This window comes from Myodes glareolus, chromosome 5, assembly GCF_982192425.1.
Source record: "Myodes glareolus chromosome 5, mMyoGla1.1, whole genome shotgun sequence".
In the NCBI taxonomy this organism is placed as follows: domain Eukaryota; kingdom Metazoa; phylum Chordata; class Mammalia; order Rodentia; family Cricetidae; genus Myodes; species Myodes glareolus.
The window spans coordinates 114678575-114700262 of NC_142030.1; the positions used below are offsets into that span (position 1 = coordinate 114678575).

General features: G+C 37.4%; 1 protein-coding gene across 3 annotated transcripts in view; it reads left to right on the forward strand.

Moving 5' to 3' along the window:
* The window catches only part of Serpinb7 (serpin family B member 7), a 64011-nt gene extending 43461 nt beyond the window's left edge, over window positions 1–20550 (forward strand). For all 3 annotated transcript variants that reach the window (XM_085688403.2, XM_085688402.2, XM_048443733.3), the window contains exons 3-8: window positions 1915–1965; window positions 2963–3079; window positions 12701–12818; window positions 15933–16075; window positions 17685–17831; window positions 19434–20550. In XM_085688403.2, coding sequence (XP_085544529.1) covers window positions 1915–1965; window positions 2963–3079; window positions 12701–12818; window positions 15933–16075; window positions 17685–17831; window positions 19434–19832 — 975 coding nt within the window. In that variant the 3' untranslated portion in view covers window positions 19833–20550. The remainder of the gene's footprint in view (window positions 1–1914; window positions 1966–2962; window positions 3080–12700; window positions 12819–15932; window positions 16076–17684; window positions 17832–19433) is intronic.
* The last annotated feature ends 1138 nt before the right edge of the window (window positions 20551–21688 follow it).

Genomic DNA, 21688 nt, shown 5'->3' on the forward strand with positions numbered 1-21688 from the left:
ACCCTAACAACTAACTACTGAATCAGAATTTTCCTAGGATCGGTGGCTCACAGGCCCCACGGGTTTTAGTAAATATTGAGAATCTTTTACAACTGCACATGTCATGTCTGATTATTCGCCTTTGAAACAAATTTCTCTTTGTGAGGAATTAAAGATTATCAAAAGTGCATTTTAACTCTACAATGGTTTTTAAAACTTTACATCATAAGGAAGTTTTGAATTGGGCATAAAATATTAATTTTTCATTTTTATTCAATTATAAACACAACATATTTCTATTCCAACTATATCCTTTAGTATTAAAATTTCCAAACTTGAGGCATGTAGGAATTTCTTAAACTTTATAGATACAATCCTGATATACACAGAGAAATTCTGAGAATCCCTTTCCAGAAGCTACCAAAATTAGCCCTAGTCAAGATTCCATAACAATGCAGAAGGCAAGTTGTGGGGAGAATGGGAGCAGGTTGGAAGATGGGCTTTTATAGAAGCTTCGGAGATGAAACAGCCGCAACCACATGTATACTGCCACAAGATTATCTTCTATCAGTTAAAACTGCCCCTTAGGAAATCAAAACCACGTTTGATAAAAAATACATTACTTAACTTGTCAACACAAATGAATGCCTGAAATAAACCTTTTTAGTACATGCATGGTACAAGAGAACATGTAGCTATGAAGAATAAGACAGAATGTGAGCCAAAGCCTGGGTTTCTGCACTGAGAAGGCATTTGTTAGGCAAAATAAGGCATGTATTCAAATAATTTTAAACTTGGTATTATTATTAACTTGAATATTGGAGAAAGTTTATATGTGGAGAATCTCAGGAGACTCAGGAGATGATGCGGGAAGGAATAGTTTAATGTTCAATTGGTGATGATACTTTGGGGACATGACAAATTAAAACAGTATTACTTTGTAAGGTGGAATTTGAAGACATGTAGAAATTATAGTTGATAGAAAATTTTAATGAATTTCATGTTCCAAAATTCATTTAAATAATGAGAACAAAGCCAGAAACTGGTAGATAAGACCTAAATAAACATTAAACGAACCCATGAATTGGTGACCTAATGAGTACTGACCCAAATGCTCCAACAAACCACCAGGTTATTCCAGAGTAAGGCTTGGGTGTTCCATGGGTTCCAAAATACTATTTTCGTATCATGCAATTCTTGTAGTGACCACTGTGGTAGTGTTTCAGTAGAATATAGTGAACACTATTGAATTTAACTATGTGCACCTGCAGTACAAACTTCCTGCTGCTGTGTCAAAATACCAGAGGAAAAAAAAATTTAAGGTACTAAGGTATATTTAGGCTCCCAGTTTCAGAGGTTTTCACCCATACTTGCTTGGCTGACACTCATCTCACTGCAGCAAGAGACCAAACCAAGAAAGCCCTCTCTTGTAACAAATCCCTTCCCCAAGAACCCACAAAACTAGAAATCCAGAACTAGGTTAAGCCACTGAGGGAAATTAGAGTTCTAATGCTTCGACCCCTTTCAAAATTCTCTCCTCAAACCAAAGCGTTGGAAACTAAGACTGTAACACATGAATTCTGGGGACTTTCAAGATAAAATGTGACAATGTCCAGATGCACTGAACATTTAAAGAAAGCAAGGTCACTGTGATATTTACTAAATTAATAGAAATCCCACAATCATGTCTAATCTGAGATGAGTTAGTATGTGGAACAGGAAAAAAAGAAATGAAGATAAAAACTAGAAGTGATTTCTATCTGAGCCATTGACATTGATTTGGAGGCATGGAAGAGTGAGCTCTCATACAGTGGCAATATCGAAGTGACACTAGATGAGCATTTTTAGAAATCAGTGTTTTATTTTCAAAAACCTCTTGCTAGCTGTTCCTTGCATGCATCCTGATTCTGACAATATTTTGTATCATGTTTGCAGGCACTTTACTTTAACGCCCCATCAAGGCAAGGAGACTGCTCTAACAACCAGGTAAAGACGACATGTTCCTCAAAGAAAAAGTCAATTAGAAATTTAGTTTAAGAAAAATTCTATCTTTTGAACATGTTTTCGGGTTTTCTGTCTCATTGAAACAAAGAGATTCATTTCAAACCCCCAAATTTCAACTTTAATTATATAAAAAACAAACACAATTTTGATAATTTAATTATTAATTTACCAACTTTTGCTTGCTAGATTGTAGTAAAATGTTGATAATTAGCCTTTCTCTTCTGTCCTTTACAGTTAAGTGAAATTATTAAATTAATGAATTTAGTTAAAAATTAATAACTTCAATCATTAATTAATGAACTAACATGGATCTTGAGCTAATTGATAGCTTCCTATTGATAACTTTATTTCACTAAGTTGTTCAGTTTGATTGTAGACAATAAAATGAGGAAGGGTAAAGACACTGATGTATACATATACACACACATATATGATGCTTTGTTGCTGCTTTTGTAGCAATATTTTCCAATGCTTATATAGAATAATATACACGATTTATTTCATGTATAAGTGATATTAGGCATCTTTTCAGTATGAGATTGAATTTGTGCTGGTGTGGGAGAATTGTCTATATTCTGTCAATCATGTTTTAAATAAACGCTGATTGGCCAGGCAGGAGGTGTAGGTGGGAAAACCAGACAGTAAGTGGAAATGATGCAAAGAGAGCAGGAGAATTCTGGGGAGGAGGAAGCTGATTCCCCCACTCCAGCCCAGATCACCGAAGCAGCAGGATGTGAGCTGCTCCACTGAAAAAGGTACTGAGCAACATGGCTAAAATAGATAAAAAAAAATGGGTTAATTAAGATATGAGCATTAGCTAATAAGTAGCCTGACCTAATGGGCCAATCAGCTTTATAACTTATAGAGATCTCTTGTGTGATTTTACTTTGGGACTAAACAGCTGGGGGAACAGGGCAGGACAAGAACCCCAACAAACAAACAGGCCCCTCATGTTACATTGTGCCTCTCTGTTTGATAGTCAGGACTGCAGCATCAACTGAAAAGAGTTCTCTCTGACATAAACTCATCCCATAAGGACTATGAACTCAGCATTGTCAATGGACTTTTTGCAGAGAAAGTGTTTGACTTTCATAAGGTGGGTAAAACTGTTTATCTCAGAAGGTTGCATCCACTCTAGACCTAAATCTTATTCCATCTACTACATGAATAATGCATTTTACCTTCTTATAAGCCATGAAAAAATTATTTTGTTATTCTTGCTTCCACTGTGGTCTTCAAAATATTACCTTGTGATCTAGTGAACCCATATATTCAGTGTGGTCCAACTGTTGCACTTCAGACATAGAGGCCAGTGGCAGGAGTAGTGATGTCAGCTATAACTGAAAATTCTAAGAAGGGATATGCAGGTGAGTCTATGGCTCAGAGATGAACCACTGCTTCCTTTGAACTTCAGGCCTACATGACAATGCGTCATTCCCAGTGAGTTTTCTCTCCTTGCCACCATTCTCTTTCTCAGAAATGCTAATCATTTTTCTTTTTAGTTGTTTGTTCTCAGTGAGATTGTTTGTACATGAGTTCTTCCAAAGGAGGTGTAGATAAGGCCAGCCTTTACAGATGTGGGCAGAGGAGAATCTCAGACTCACTGAGTATAAGAAATAGGTCAATTGACTAATATTTCTGAATGACATTGGTACTCAATGCATCATCACTACACCCTGCCTACTTGAAGGCCACAAGTTCCAGATTATACTCTCTAAGCTTCTGCTCTCATCCCGCTCTGGAACCTTCGGTGCAGTGACTACCAGAAGCTGTTCACTTGGTTAGGACAATTAAGCAACTATGTGCTTGTATTTCTCTGGGACTTATACTTATCCACTCTTCACACAACCATCCATAAAACTCTGTCTCAGTGACATCACCAGGCTAATGACCTGCATCTTTGCCAACTTTCTGTGTCCCACCCAACCATTATTATTCCCTCAACTGTCACCCACTCAAATTCTTTGCCCCTCCCCAGAACCACTCCCAAATCCTTTGGTCTCTTGCCAATTAGGAAGTATTAGGCCACCTTTTGTTCTTTACATCATCCCAAAAGTTTTCTATGACATTTTAAGAGAACCATTCTGTGTGTCTATCATATTTGATTTTCCTATTCTTACACAGATTGCTAACTCATTCCTAAGGGAATGCTAAATCCTTTAAATTGGGAGTTGATTTGTCTGCTGTATTGTATACAGCAATCCTCATGTTTCCCTCTTTCCTGACTCTCATGGGATGAAAACACACCACACTAAGAAGCACAGGAAGCATAGTGAAGACAAGATTTGGTCAAGAATACGGAAAATGGAGAGGTCCTTTGTAGAAATAACCAGGCTAGCTAAGAATAAAACAATTACATTTTATTCATTATAAGGGAAAAATTCACAAAAGGAAATGAGAAATCCAAGCACAGCAATGACCTATGGAAAAAAGCACAGAGAGGGCACACATGGAGATGCACAGCTTTTGCCCTGGGTCCCAGCAAAGCCATGCCTTAACTTAAAGGTGGTTGACTAAGAAGGTTTTCCATCAATCATTGTTTTTAATCAAAATAGAATTATGTCACTTTCCTCCCTCAATTTATTCCCTTTGGACCCTCACAAGTCTCATCTCTCCAACAATTCTTTTACCTTCCCCATTCTCAACTTGATAGCCTTTGATTATTATAGTTATGTACATACAAATATATATGTATGTTGTTTGTGTGTATATCGTTTCAAATCTGACCTCTTTGCACTGAACAACCAATAAACAGCATAATCCATGGGAGAGGCTCATTTTCCTTCTCTCAGAAGTCATTAATTGCCTATAGTTCTTTGTCAAGGGGTGAACTCCTTCAAAATTTCCTCCTTTCAGGTTAACATTTCCACTAATATTTCCTTTGTTCCAAACTTTTCATGCAGTCATTTATTTTCTTTTTTATTTATTTATTTATTTATAAAAATTTCCACATCCTCCCCTCCTCCCCATAACCTCCCATTCCACCCCCTCCCTCTCCTCCTCCCTCTTCAGTCCTAAGAGCAGTCAGGGTTTCCTGCCCTGTGGGAAGTTCAAGGTCCTCCCCCCTCCCTCCAGGTCTAGGAAGGGGAGCATCCAAACAGACTAGGATCCCAAAAAGCCAGTACATGCAGATGAAACAAGACCCAGTGCCATTGTCAATGGCTTCTCAGTCAGCCCCCATGTCAGCCACATTCAGAGAATCCGGTTTGATCACATGTTCCTTCAGTCCCAGTCCAGCTGGCCTTGGTGAGCTCTCATTAGATCAGTTCCCTTGTATCAGTGGGTGAACGCATCCCTGGCGGTCCTGACTTCCTTTTCCATGTTCTTCCTCCTTCTGCTCCTCATTTGGACCTTGGGGGCTCAGTCCAGTGCTCCAATGTGGGTCTCTGTCTCTATCTTTATCCATCATCGAATGAAGGGTCCCTCTGGTCTTGCCTTCCTGCTCACGCTCTCCCTCCTTCTACTTCTCATTTGGACCTAGTGAGTTAAGTCCAGAGTTCCAATATGTGTCTCTGTCTCTATCTCCATCCATCGCTGGATGAAGGTTCTATGGTGATATACAAAATATTCATCAGTATGGTTATGGGCCAAGGCCAGTTCAGGCACCCTCTCCTGTGCTGCCCAAGGAACAATCTGGGGGCCTCTCCTTGGGCCAGGGAACCCCTCCAGAATCAAATCTCTTGCACACTCTAAAATGGCTCCCTTAGTTGATATATATACTTCCATGCTCCCATATCCATCCTTCCTCCCTCCCCCCTCCCATTTCCCCAAGCCATCCCCAATCCTCCCCCTCTCCCTTTTCTCTATACATCTCCCCTTACTTCCACCCCCACCCCCCATGCACCCGAGTTTGCCTGGCAATCTTGTCTACTTTCAATATCCAGGAGGATAACTATACGATTTTCTTCAAGTTCACCTTCTTATTTAGCTTCTCTAGGATCACTAATTATAGGTTCAAAGACCTTTAACTATGGCTAGAATCCACTTAGGAGTGAGTACATACCATATTCCTCTTTTTGGGTCTGGGATACCTCACTCAGTAAAGTGTTTTCTATTTCCATCCATTTACATGCAAAATTCAAGATGTCATTGTTTTTTACTGCTGAGTAAAACTCTAATGTGTATATGTTCCACACCTTCTTTAACCATTCTTCTATTGAGGGGCACCTAGGTTGTTTCCAGGTTCTGGCTATTACAAATAGCGCAGCTATGAACATAGTTGAACAAATACTTTTGTAGTATGATAGGGCATCTCTTGGGTAAATTCCCAAGAGTAGAATTGCTGGGTCCTGAGGGAGGTTGACTCCCAGTTTCCTGAGAAACCGCCACACTGATTTCCACAGTGACTGCACAAGTTTGCATTCCCACCAACAATGGATGAGTGTTTCCCTTACTCCACATCCTCTCCAGCATAGGCTATCATTGGTGTTTTTAAGTTTAGCTATTCTGACAGGTGTAAGATGGTATCTCAAAGTTGTTTTGATTTGCATTTCCCTCATCGCTAAGGAGGTTGAGCATGACCTTAAGTGTCTTTTGGCCATTCGAAGTTCATCTGTTGTGAATTCTCTGTTCAGTTCAGTACCCCATTTTTTAATTGGGTTAATTAGAGTTTTAGTATCTAGCTTCTTGAGTTCGTTGTATATTTTGGAGATCAGACCTTTGTCTGTTGAGGGGTTGGTGAAGATCTTCTCCCAGTCAGAAGGTAGTCTTTTCGTCTTAATGACAGTGTCCTTTGCTTTACAGAAGCTTCTCAGTTTCAGGAGGTCCCATTTATTCATTGATTCTCTTATTGTCTGTGCTACTGGGGTTCTACTTAGGAAGTGATCTCCTGTGCCTATATCTTGTAGACTACTTCCCACTTTCTCTTCTATCAGTTTCAAAGTGGTCAGATTAATGTTGATGTCTTTAATCCATTTGGACTTGAGTTTTGTGCATGGTGATAGATATGGATCTGCTTTCATTCTTCTACAAGTTCACATCCAGTTATGCCAGCACCATTTGTTAAAGATGCTTTCCTTCTTCCATTGTATACCTTTAGCTCCCTTGTCGAAAATCAGGTGTTCATAGGTTTGTGGGTTAATATCTGGGTCTTCTATTCGATTCCATAGGTCGACTTCTCTGTTGTTATGCCAATACCAAGCTGTTTTCATACTGTAGTTCTGTAATAGAGTTTGAAGTCAGGGATGGTAATGCCTCCAGAAGTTCCTTTATTGTATAAGATTGTTTTGGCTATCCTGGGTTTTTTTTGTTTTGCCATGTAAACTTGATTATTGTTCTCTCAAGGTCTGTGAAGAAGTTTGATGGGATTTTAATAGGGATTGCATTGAATCTATAGATTGTTTTTGGTAGAATTGCCATTTTTACTATGTTGATTCTCCCAATCCAATCCAGGGGAGGTCTTTCCATTTTCTAGTATCCTCCTCAATTTCTTTCTTAAAAGACATATAGTTCTTGTCAAATAGGTCTTTCACTTCCTTGGTTAGAGTAACCCCAAGATATTTTATGCTATTTGTGGTTATCGTGAAATGTGATGTTTCTCTGATTTCCCTCTCTGCTTCTTTATCCTTTGTGTATAGGAGGGCAACCGATTTTTTGGAGTTGATCTTGTATCCTGCCACATTACTAAAGGTGTTTATCAGCTGTAGGAGTTCTTTGGTAGAGTTTTTCGGATCGCTTATGTACACTATCATATCGTCTGCAAATAACGAAAGCTTAACTTCATCCTTTCCAATTCGAATCCCCTTGATCCCCTTATGTTGTCTTATTGCTATTGCTAGAACTTCAAGCACTATATTGAAGAGGTACAGAGAGAGTGGACAGCCTTGGCGTGTTCCTGATTTAGTGGAATGGTTTTGAGCTTCTCTCCATTCAACTAAGTGCCCAATTTGATGTTAACTGTTGGCTTGCTGTATATTGCTTTTATTATATTTAGGTATGATCCTTGTATCCCCAATCTCTCTAACACCTTTATCATAAAGGGGTGTTGAATTTAATCAAATGCTTTTTCCGCATCCAGTGAAATGATCATACGGTTTTTTCTTTCAGTTTATTTATATGATGGATTACATTGATAGATTTGCATATGTTGAACCAGCCCTGCATCTCTGGGATGAAGCCCACTTCATCATAATGGATAATTTTTCAAATGTGTTCTTGGATTTGGTTTGCCAGTATTTTATTGAGAATTTTTGCGTCGATGTTCATGAGTGAGATTGGCCTGCAATTCTCTTTCTCGGTTGTGTCTTTGTGTGGTTTTGGTATCAGGGTAACTGTAGCTTCATAAAAAGAGTTTGGCAATGACTCTTCTGTTTCTATATTGTGAAATACATTATGGAGTGTAGGTATTAGTTCTTCCTGGAAGTTCTGGTAGAATTCTGCATTGAAACCATCTAGTCCTGGGCTTTTTTTGGTAGGGAGATTTTTGATAACAGCTTCTAATTCTTCACGACTGACAGGTTTATTTAGATTGTTCACCTGCTCTTGGTTTAACTTTGGTATATGGTACTTACCTAAAAAAAGTCCATTTCTTTTACATTTTCCAATTTTGTGGCATACAGGTTTTTATTCAGAGTAAAGGTTTGGGAAAAGGTTTTTCAAGCAAATGGACCTAGGAAACAAGCGGGTGTGGCCATTCTAATATCTAACAAAATAGACTTCAAACTAAAATCAATCAGAAGAGATGGAGATGGACATTTCATACTCATAACACGAACAATTCATCAGGAAGAAGTCTCAATCCTGAATATCTATGCCCCTATTATAAAGGCACCCACGTATGTAAAAGAAACACTTCTAGGACTCAAGGCAGTCATCAAACCACACACACTAATAGTAGGAGACTTCAACACACCTCTCTCACCAGTGGACAGGTCAATAAGACAGAAACCTAACAGAGAAATAAGAGAATTATTGGAGGTATTGAATCAAATGGACTTAACAGACATCTATAGAACATTCCACCCAAATAGGAAAGAATATACCTTCTTCTCTGCAGCTCATGGAACATTCTTGAAAATTGACCACATACTCGGTAACAATGCAAACTTCCACAGATACAAAAAAATATTAGTAACCACCTGTGTCTTGTCAGATCACCATGGATTAAAGTTAGAATTCAACAACAATGCTACCCCCAGGAAGCCAACAAACTTATGGAAGTTGAACAGTCAACTACTAAATCACCCCTGGGTCAAGGAAGAAATAAAGAAAGAAATTAAAGTCTTCCTTGAATTTAATGAAAAATAAAGACACAACATACTCAAACCTATGGGACACAATGAAAGCAGTGCTAAGAGGAAAGTTCATAGCACTAAGTGCCCACTTAAAGGAAACGGAGAAAGCACATATTGGAGACTTAACAGCACACTTGAAAGCACTAGAAAAAAAAGAATCTGATTCACCCAGGAGGAGTAAAAGACTGGAAACAATCAAACTGAGGGCTGAAATCAACAAAATAGAAACACAGAAAACAATCCAAAGAATGAAACAAAAAGCTGGTTCTTGGAGAAAATCAACAAGATTGACAAACCCTATCTAAACTAATCAAACGGCAGAGAGAGAATATGCAAATTAATAAGATCAGAAATGAAAAGTGGGACATAACCACAGACACAGATGAAATTCAGAGAATCATTAGATCATGCAGTCATTTCTAAACCAGACTATTTCACAAAAGACTTTTTGGTATTCTGGCTCTTCCAGTCTTTCTACCCACTCTTTGTAGATGTTCCCCAAGTCATAGATAATGGAGCTGTTATACAGATGTTTCTGTTGGGTCTGGGCTTCCCATGATCTGCTGATCTCTGTATTGCACCCAGTTGTTTTCTGTAAAGGTCTTCATTTGCTGTAAAGAAAAGCTTCTCTTGATGAGGATTATCTATGAGTATAAGGATGAGATTTATAATGTAGTCTTGAATTAAGCTGGTCTAGTAAAGTGGTTGTAATAGATTCTGTTCTAATGCCTCTGAACTCACTAGCCCTGGGAAATTGGCTAGGTTTTCACTCCTGGACATGATTTCCCCCCTGTTGAGGGTTTTTAAGTTTAATTGGAAAGCTCTTGTTTACCATCCACATGTGATTGCCACTTGTTGCACCTTTATGTATATATTGCCTGGGTGGCCATTAGCTTGGCTCATAGTGGTTACAGACTGTTTAATTTTTTCCTCCCCTTGGGGACTTGCATAGCATTTTCTAGATTGATGAAAGTTAGACTGTAGGAAAGAGGCTTTCCATTCAGATCTAGCTCAAATCATCTGAGTCCTAAGTGTGTGTGTCTTCAGGAATAACAACCCACCCTCTACCCCTGAGAGACAAGCAAGGACTATATCAATAGCTTATCTTATTTTAGAAATGAGTTGGACTCCTGTGACCAGTGTCACTGTGACAGCTATGACACTGTGTGACTGTGATTCAAATGATGGGTATTATGCCTGGTACTGGGATTTTTGTTACTCAGTCCAGTTTTGTAGAAATCATTGTCAGCTCAAGGGACTTAACTACCTTTAATATGTAAGTATATATGTTTATATTAACACATTATGTGTAATTCTAGGTAAATATAAAATATGATTCCTTGAGACTTTATCAAGCAACTTTGGTATTATTTGTCCTCTCAAACATGCACAAGTAGAGTTGGTTATTTTTACTTTTCCTTTTCTTTTTAATAATGTTTATACATATGATTTTTCCTGGGGATGTATGCATATGAGTACAATTGCCCAAAGAGGTCAGAAGAAGTCACGGAACCCACTAGAGCTGTAGTTACAGACAGGGTTAGGGTACACTCAACATGGATGCTAGGAACTGAACTTGGGTTCTGTGGAAGAGCACTTGGAAGTACTCTTAAAATCTGAGCCATTGACTCAGTTCCACAGTTGGTGAATCTGAAAATATATTTTTGAACTTAAAAATAATGAATTTAATCATCATCTCAAAGCTAGGTTATTTCTAACTTTATGTTTTATTAATGTTATTTTTATTATTATGATATGGATAAAAATATTTATCCGATAATAAATAATAAATTATCCATGTAAAGAATATGACATTTAAAAAATAAAATCGTTACTCAAATTCTTTGCTTTTCTAATGTTTCCTATGTCTTGGGTCAGATTTCTGTAAATGACATTCCATATTCCCCCAAATTCTGCTATGATTTAGGTTTCTTCAGTATTACTGTGGACTGGGACCTTCTACCCCAGTGGATGCTCTTCCCATATTTTTCTGTATGGTTTCTCAGCCTTCTCCCCATGCTATGTTAGTAATTTAATCTCCAAATCATACTTGAAACTCAAGAACATGAAAAGCTATTTCCCTTCTAAAATTTCAATAGTAGGTTGCTGTTTTCTAACTACAGAATCCTATGTTTCTTATTCTTTTAACAGATCCATCAATTCTTTAACTCCTGAATCATTCAATCATTTTACTTTTCCCCTCTCAAATGTATTCAGTGTCATAACTCACTCCTGTAGGATCCATTCCTAAACCATTTTTAAGCAATGTCATTCTTCTCCAAAGATGGAATTTTAAAACTAATTTTTGTCATTAGTATCTGTGAGTGCACAGGTAGAAGTATAGATGAACGGATGGATGAGTAGATGGAAATTAAACAGTAATTAAGGATGACAAATATTCTCATCCTGTAGACAGACAAGAGACTGCTCATCAATCCTTACCATTAGTACAGAAAATTTTTTTAGCATTTACTGAGATAATTACTAGCAAATATATATCAAGATAAGTTATAAGGAATAGTTTTCTTGCAAATACAAAAATGATTTGTTTAAAAAATATTCTGTTTTATATTTTTAGAATACTGGTAAATTGAGTAACTATTTTGTCTTTATTAAAAATAAGTACTTTTGAAGAAACATTAGGTAGAAGTCAGCATGTTCTGTACTAGAGTGGTAGTAAACAAAGCACGCATGTCCTCAACTTCACAGAACTTGTGTATTATGGAGGAATTGGAATATCTCAAATGCAAGTATTGTGACATCTGTGATTATGTTTGAAGAGATGGTGGCGCTTATAACCATAATTTGGTAATTATATATTAAATATATTTATCAAAGTATTGTAATGTCCTCTCAACATATGTTCAGATACTATTTTGTATTTAAAAAGAAAAATGAAAGTGAAGACATTGTTATAGGTCACAGGAGGGAGCTAGGAACGCTGTCCCTTATGGAGAGACAGTAAGTAATGCTCAGAAAACAAGCAGGACAATTGCTGGCACTAAGGAACATTAGAGTGAAAGAAGCGTTGTCCAAAGGTCTGAAATAAGGCAGGCTATGCAGATGAAACTCTAAAGGAGTTATAAAGACTTTGTGGTGACAAGAGCACACACTGTGAAGAGGAAAGTAACTAGAAATTAGCAAAATGAGCTGTAAAACCTTGTTGACTCTGTTCCAAGTTTGGGACTTTAGCTTGTGTGTGTTAAGTAGCCTTTAAAGACTTTTAGCTGGGAGATAACGGGGACACTTGAATACTTACGATGAGAAGGTAGTGTTAAAGCCAAGGCAGTGAACATTATCATCTCCCAACCTGATCCAGACAAAGTAAAATTAATATCAACATCAAGTTCATTACTAGCCTATTTCTATAACTCTGGTCGTACTTTCTCATTTTGGAGGCAGTAAAATGAAGAATTAATTAAAAAATTCATTTCTTTTATACTTGGTGCTATTTACAAATACAAAATCTATATTCTTATTTGCAGAATTACATTGCTTGTGCTGAAAAGTTATACAATGCCAAAGTGGAAAGAGTTGACTTTACAAATGATATAGAAGAAACCAGATATAAAATTAATAAATGGATTGAAAATGAGACACATGGCAAGTAAAATACTTTGTTTTCTTCACTATTTGTCAGTTGTATGCAAATATTAAGATCAGTCTACTTGAAAGAAGAGAATTTTTATGTATGTAAGATATAGTCCCTCCTAATCCAAAGTAATGATTGCTGTTATTTAAGACTATTTGCTTGATTGATTTTGACATTTAAAAAAATCTTTATTGAGATAACATATTTTGCAAAGGTTGTATCTTCAGATAATACCAACTCTTTGTGGTACTTTTCACAATGAAAATCTGAATTCTAGACAAAGTTCTCCACTGAAAGCTTGTATTATTCATTTACTTAGTGGTGGGTTTCATTTTGTACTGTGAATATTATTCATGTATTGAGTTTTGCTTTGCCTCAGAACAATGAGCCATGTGGTCCACACTGTTTAGCAGCATATGGGTACTCCTTGGAGGAAGAACGTAATCTCTCCATCTCCTTTGTTCACTCACCATTATATTATTACTATGTCTTTGTTCACTACCCATTAAAAGTCTCAAATATAATATTATAGTACTTGTGAATCAAAAGAAATGGCACAGTGTGGTTTTGGAATAACTAAGTTGTGTTCTATACAACAAAAGTCAAGGCATTTGATTACTCCCTCCCATCTGCAACACTTGCATATTTCTCATTCTTCTTCTTGTAAGTAAATATATGCATCCAGTGCATAAACTATACCAACGATCTAAAAAGAGCATTCTCAGTACTTCAAATTGCCTCCATAATTCTAGGTATTATTTTCCACTTTCTTTGCACAATGCAATTGTCACACTTTTGTAAAAGGAGCAGTGGGCTGCATTCCCACCGCCCGGCTCACAGCTAGCTTTACCTGAAATAATTACACAGAAACTGTATTCTTTTAAACACTGCCTAGCCCATTGTCTTCAGCCCTTATTAGCTAACTCTCACATATTAATTAACCCATTTATAATAATCTGTGAAGCACCGCAAGGTGGTGGCTTACCTGGAGGATTCTAACCCACATCTATCTTGGGCAGGAGAAGCATGGCGATTGCCTGACTCTGCTTTCTTTCTCCCAGCATTCAGTTCTGTCTTCTCTGCCTACCTATGTTCTGACCTATCAGGCCAGGCAGTTTTCTTTATTAATTAACCAATGAAAGCAACAGATAGATAGAAGACTCTCCTGCATCACACTTTATAATGACAAGTTGGATAATTTATCACTTTGTGCTTCCTTTTGCATTAAAACCCAAGTAAAGATTTTCTATCATATTTAGGATAAACCAAAAGTCTTACAGAGGATCACACTTTCTCATAGCCCAGTTTTGCCTCACACCTTTCCTATCTCAATCTAGTTAACGTTCTCTAATGGGGCACATTTCTTTTCATGTATTTTTCTTTTCCACATTTCTATAATTTTGAACAGTCTCTGCTGTGTGAGCCATCTTTCTGCCACCTAATTTCTTTCAGCTCAAGCAGACAGCCCTATTCAGTGGCAGTTTTTCCTAATCTGTGTCCTTTTAGCACACCATCCTTATACATTGCTGCAGCACTGTGTACCAGAGTGGCTTTCTTGGTTGTTTACTCTATTGTGCTACGGTTGTGGAAGATCATTTAATATTACCTCATGTAAGTTGGCTAGCCAGCTAAGTGGTTTAACATCTGTTGAAATAACAATAATTATTATGGTTGGTGTAAAGTAGGCTTGGGTATCTACATCTAAACCCATAGTGAATATATGATAATTTCAGGCAATGAATCCTAGAAAGTCAACAGATATTATAGTTAGTATTATGACTTTATAGACAAAGAATTATTTTTATGGGGTATGTCCAAGATGGCATGCAGTACAACTTTCATTGCTACAATTTAAGCATCATGAACAAAGGATATAACTAACAACAGTTTCATTAATGTGAATTGGGAGGAATCAACCTTTTTAATGAAATGGAATTAAATTCTACTTGAAGTGACACAATTTCAGAGGAGTCTGGTCAGTGCCATGAAGTGGTTGGGAACTGTCTTCCCAGGTAGGAGTCATGTTGCCATTGTTTTTTGTTTCTTCAGTAATATTTCCATTTATTTTTATTTTAGTAATATAGTTGTCTCTCTCACACAAGGCTGGGTATAATTTTGTGTTTAAAACTAAGTCTAAATAGATAAATTGGTTTATTGGTCTAAGTAAAGTGACCAACTACTTTAATCTTAAGCTCCCCACAAATATTGATCTTATCACTCTCACTAAACAACAGTTGATTGATTGATAAAAATAATTGATTATTTCTGGGAAGCACTGAGCTGTTTCCACTCATCACGTGGTGGTGACATCTGGTGTTGTCGGGTTTGAACTGATGAATCATCACTCCGGTACAGCTGCAACTGGAAGTGTCTCAGGGAAGCCCACCCTCAGGACTTCGCTGTTGCTGGCCAGTGAGTCCCACTTTGGCTGTCAGGGCTTCATTCTGCTGCTAATTATATTTCTGAAGTCTCATTGTTACATTTAGGGTCACTTGAAAGTTTTTTTTGTAGCAGTGCTCAGAGCAGGGGACTTCCTCAGGGTTCACTTCTCCTGTGAGGTCTTTACCACCTCACAAATCAGGTTTGTGTGAGTTTATTATACTTTGCAAGGAACTTCTCAAACTATTTCACCTCATTTGATGCTTGTATGGCCATACTCTTTCAGTATAGTTATCTGTCGCCCTTTCAGTATATTAGTTTCTGTTTTGTTCTGGAAATGTGATTCCCCGGGCTTTGCTTGAGTGTCTACTATAAGGCTTGATTTCTTCACTGCAGGATTTGCCATTTCACAGATGTATGAAGCTGAGTTCAGAGCTCTGCAGACTCCACAGCCACATCAATGGTTGAAGTTGAGTTCTTGTTGAGTGACTATATTGATCATCTAATGTCCTTGTGCTTCATTTCCCTCAGCAGGAAACTAAAAGAACACAGACTTCATAAAGACTTATGAGGGTCAAATAAAATACTATCCTTAACGGGTTTAGAAAATACCAAGCATATTTATTACTAGTATGTTATATAGTAATGATCTAAGAAGAAAGTCATGCCCGTTAATAGCCTGTGAGCACATTTCAAAATTGTTTCAATATAGATGAGCATTGTTTCCTTCAACTTATTTTCAAAAGGAAAAATCAAGAAGGTGTTAGGTGGCAGCAGCCTCAGTTCCTCAGCTGTCATGGTGCTGGTGAATGCTGTTTACTTCAAAGGCAAATGGAAGTCTGCCTTCACCAAGAGCGAGACCCTCAACTGCCGTTTCAGGTCTCCCACGGTAAGTATATATCATTAAGGATTCCCCCCAGTTATTCCTTTGTGAAAATTGTGGTATTTGCACCAATTTCTTCTGCATTGCCCAATGTGGTAAGATCCCTCTCTTGCGTCCTAGAAGTGGTATTGTCTTGGGCAAGACTCAATGCTGTTGGACTCCCCACTGCTTGAAATGATTAAGTTAGACGATATATAAAATTCATTTTAATCACTCAGTGTTTTATGTGAAATGCAGAGAAATAGTGACAAGTAGATTTAAATTTAAGTGTTAGTTTTATTTGTTACATATAGCAGGAAAAGAGATTGAAATCATGCTTATACTTATATACTTATGCTTATATCTTGTTAGCACTTCAGTGCTGAGAGGGTCAGGATTTGGAAGTGAGTTTTTGTTCCATGCTTCTATCTGCTTTTCACCTCATAGATTGGATAGGTCGTCTCCCTTTTAACAATATAGACACAGCAAACAGTATCCAGTCTACTGATTGTTTTTGGATTCTTTTGGAGCTTTAAGAAATACATTAGCATACAACGGCCTCTTCTTTAAAACCCTTCCTGCTGGTCCACATCCCTTTGTGTGACAACATTGTAATAGGGTAGGACATGTAGTTTTGGTTGCTAATGTCACAGTTGGTGCTGATAGTTTAAAAGTTGGTGACAGATGAGGAACACGGATAATAAAAATAAAGCACCAACCAAAAGTCAGCAAAATAACCTGTAAGAATGCAGGATTTTTTTTTGTGTGTGTCAGTGTAGCATGTATTCTGTGCCTGAGCCATCCTAGTCCCTACTTGGAACAAGACCACTCTGACTTCTCTTCATGGGTGCATGTGTTATTTTTTGCTCCCTGTGTGCTCTCTCTCTGAAGCACAAAAGACCATTTTTACTAGCAGGAGAGGCCTTTGGTTTGAGGACACAGAATTAACTATCCTCCCCTGGAAAAATTTTGCCCTAAAAAGAGACATACAGAGAGGTTGACAATTTTGTCTGTTTTAATATCAACAGGAAAAAAAAATTTACACATATGTGGTATATCTAAATCTATGAATGATAGCTTCACGATAAGAATTTGAATGCTCCTTAAGTTAATGAGATGTAAATTACCACTTTTCAGGAATTTTTAATTTTTCTAAGACATCATTCTTAAATTATGTGATTTTTGATTGCTCCAGTCTGTATTCTGCTTCTGATGCATAGTAAAGCTTCACAACTCACTCATTTATTGACCTTTCATGATTACCTATTACTTAATAGAGATATTTCAGCTGAGACACCAAGTGTAAGGCAATCTTCCACCTAGTAGCTATATTAACCCACAGAGAACCCACTATCCAGTACAGCAGGGATTGCTGCCATTTCTATCACATAGATGAGGATCTGGAGGCAGAAATATGAAGTACCTTATGCAAAGTTACCTACAGAAACGTTTCAAATAAAGGACTACCTCAAAGTCTGAACCTCTGCAATTAAGATGAATGCATCTTACAGTCAACACTTGAAACGTATTAGAAAATCTCCAAGGTCTACTGACCAAATCCATATTTTCCTGTGTACTTGATGAATGTGTGCAATGGTATGCGATTGTAAACACCTCTTTGTGATCTGATATCTAGTGCCCTGAAAAGGCAGTTGCTATGATGCATCAAGAACGGAGGTTCAATATGTCTACAATTCAGGACCCACCCATGCAGGTTCTTGAGCTCCAGTATCATGGTGACATTAGCATGTACATCATGCTGCCAAGGAATGACCTATCCCAAGTAAGTGACCATTGTCCTTTTCCTACAGCGGAATATTGTGTGTAGAGTACTCTTGGTTATTTTATTTTCTATTCTGTGTGTGAGTGCATGTGTGTTACATGCATGAGAGGGAGCTGACACTATAGAAGGCTAGAATCAAGTAGAAAAAATAAATTCAGAATAATAAGTTATTATAGACTATTTAAAAACTAGATTATTTAAACATGGAAATTTCCAATAAACTAAACTGGACTATATAAATTCAGGTTCTTTATAAAAGTATAGGTTTGATGCATTTGGAAAGTATTTTAGAATTCCAGGGCATCTGAATTTAAGAGGTATCTATATATATATATTATTTCTACTACTTATTTTAAGTAAACCTTCCCATTATAAACCAGGCAAGATTTACTTGTGAATTGCTTGAAGTAACCATGTTGTTGGAGAGAGGTGTTTACTCTAGGTGTGGAGCCAAGATTGTTTCTTGCTTTGTACCCCAAAAAGGTTCTTTTCAACCTCTGAGCTTTTGTTTCTCATGTTTGGGGTAAGATCTGTGAGTTCAGGCTTCCTAATGAGGAAAGGGGAGATCTATTGTTCCATTCCCCAGCGCTGGAATTCTGGGCTTTTACTTCAAACCACCTAAGTTTATTTACTGTTTAGTTTTTGAAATTTATTTTATGTCCATGGGTATTTTGCCTGCATACATGTCTATGCACCAAACACATGCCTTGTGTCCTTGAAGTAATAAGGCATCAGATTCTTTCAACTGGAAGTATAGATGGTTGTAACATGTGGAGGCTGAGAATTAAACTGCTGAGCCAACTCTCCATTGGTTTATTTTTTAAGCTATACAATTTTATGTGTATTTCATGATGAGAAAATTATTAGAAAACACTGATCTGAATGAACACTAAGTTCTGTTTTTCTTTGATAAACCATTCCTTTTTATATCAACTCCTATTTTATTATAGTAACTTTAGAATACTTCACAGAAATAGTAACTCCAATTATATTTTTAAAATTTTTTTTTGTCAGGCAGTGGTGGTGCATGACTTTAATTGCAGCACTCAAGAGATAGAGACAGACAGATCTCTGTAAGTTCAAGGCCAGCATGGTTGACAAGACTTAATTCCAGGACAGCCAGTACGTTACACAGAGAATCCCTGTCTCAAAAAAAAAAGAACAAAAAATCTTTTTATAAATTTTAATTATTTATTTTAATTTTTGAGAATATAATATAATGACATCATTTCCCCTTTCTCTTCCACGAAACCATCCCCATATCCCTCCTGGTTCTGTTTTGCCTACTTATTATTCCACATTGTCTCTGTTTTTTTCCAATGTGGGCAGATATCAAGCATGTCATCACATATAATTCATAAATCATACATCACACGTAAATTATGGCTTGTCATAGTATAGTGAGTTAAACATGCAAATTGTTTACAAATACTTGAACTAATCTTTTTAATCATTTTCTCTTTGAGATTCCTTCCACATCTGATTCATGTACTTAAGTACAAAGTCCCAGAAGGGTATCCTTACCAAAAACCATGTATTCTCTAGTCCCTATTTCATCCTTTTCCTAACAGTGTGTTTCTAACATTTTAAAACTCTTTACAGATTGAAGGCAAACTGAGCTTTCGGAATCTAATGGAGTGGACCAATAGGAGAAAAATGAAATCTCAGTATGTGGAGGTGTTTCTTCCTCGGTTCAAGATAGAGAAGAATTATGAGATGAGAGGCCACTTGAAGCCCCTAGGGTTGCAGGACATCTTTGATGAGTCCAGAGCAGACCTCTCTGGAATTGCTTCTGGAGGCCGTCTCTATATCTCAAAGCTGATGCACAAGTCATTCATAGAGGTCACAGAGGAGGGCAGCGAGGCCACTGCTGCCACAGAAAATGACATTGTTGAAAAGCAGCTCCCTGAATCCACAGTGTTCAGAGCTGATCACCCCTTTCTGTTTGTCATCAGGAAAAATGATATCATCTTATTTACTGGTAAAGTCTCTTGTCCTTGAAAATCCAATTGGTTTCCCAAACAGTAATAGGCATCAAGAAGTGTCCTAAGTGAATAGAATTTTAATTGGAATTTCATAGGTTTGTCTTATTTTGTTTCACTTTTACTGATGCTCAGCAAATTATATTGGTGACTTGACCCTTCTATTTGAGAAGGACTTGTATTTGACATGGCTGATAGTCTCAACCTCTGCCTTCATCATTTCTACTGCTATTTACTTCCCTTTGTTTAATTTTATTGGCTTTCTACCCACAACACACTGCCATTATTTTCAAAGACCCATCTGGAAACATGGGTCCTGCTTCATTAGCATGGAGAATGCAGAAGCTGCCTCAAAAGTCTTCTGCTTAAACTTTCCAATTGTCAGGAATATCCCTGCTTCATGATAAAATGATCTGAGAAGTAAGCCCAGTATAAAGGGTAACTCATCCTTCTTGATGAAGAAGACATTAGAATTTACTTTAGCGTACTCAACTTCTCATCACTGTATAACCCAGAGGCTCAAAAATGCAGAGTTGAGATTGATAAGCAACTAAAATGTTTCATTGATAACCATAAATTCATAATCTTTGACTTTCCTTGACATGACTTAATATGTACATAGTTTTCAAATATTAAATAATTTTTATGTTGGTGGTTGTTATTTACAGCGTATTATTTCATATGCTTTCAAGTTGAGTTTTTCCATATTTATCATAATAAAGATGTACAACACCTGCGCAGTGTGACTGTTCTACTCCAGTAAATTTTGAGTCTGTCAGCTCATTATTTTGTAGACCATGGAAGGAAGTAGTGAAGGAAAAGAATGTCTTTGTAACACATACTTTTGTAACACCAGACTAACTTATTACGTTTACACACATACTAATGAGACAATTGTGAGTACTAGGATTTAAAGGTAAAAGTGAGAGACACAGGTAGATTCAAGTAGGCTACCTATGTTTTCACTCCTCTCTTCCTCCATCACTTTCTAGTCACCCTGATCAGTTGACTCCTTTCTCTTGAGACTTGCCTATCCCAATCCTACCTGTTGCCAAGAACTTTGTAGCCACGTCAAGTGAATCCTAGTAGACTACCTGTATTGTTCTTCCTTTCCTCCTTCTTCTTTGTTGTCCTATTACCACAGCTGCTTGCCAGGGATATGCCCTTCCCCTGAGACTCTCTCTCTTCCTTAGGATATTGCTTGATTCCAATCCCACATCTACCAGGGACTCTGTAGCCACCACACATGGAAGACTCAAATAGACTACTTTCACTTTGCTCCCCTTATCCTCCATTTCAATTGTCTGAGCCAAATCAAACCTCCAGCCCTTGCCCAGGCCTCACAACCCATGCTCATGTCCAGTCTGGTAAGTTTACTGAGACCTAGCCCACTTGAAACCCCTCCAATCTCTATATCTAACCTGAATTGAACACTGTGTACAATCCCAGTATGAACAAATTTACTCATATCATTCACAACACTCAGGACTTCCTTTATCAAATACTCTGTAGGCCAGTTCCATCGAATGAGTCCATCAGACCCCAGCCTACCTGTAAGATATCCAGCCTCTAGGCATAGCCCAGGTTTTACACCTGTGCACAGACTTAGCCTGATGAGTCCTTGGAAACTCAACATCCTGCACCATGTCCCACTCTCAAGCCTTGTCTTAGCTATACAGACTCTATGACTTTCAAGGAAGATACAGAAAAATCCCCAAGAAAACTTGTAGATGTGATCAACAAATCAGCAAATTGGAAGAGCACTAAATCAACTTACAAAAATCAGTAGACTTTCAATATATCAAAAATAAACATGTGCAGAAAGAGATCATGGGAACACTCACATTCACAATAATATGTATGCATGCATGCACA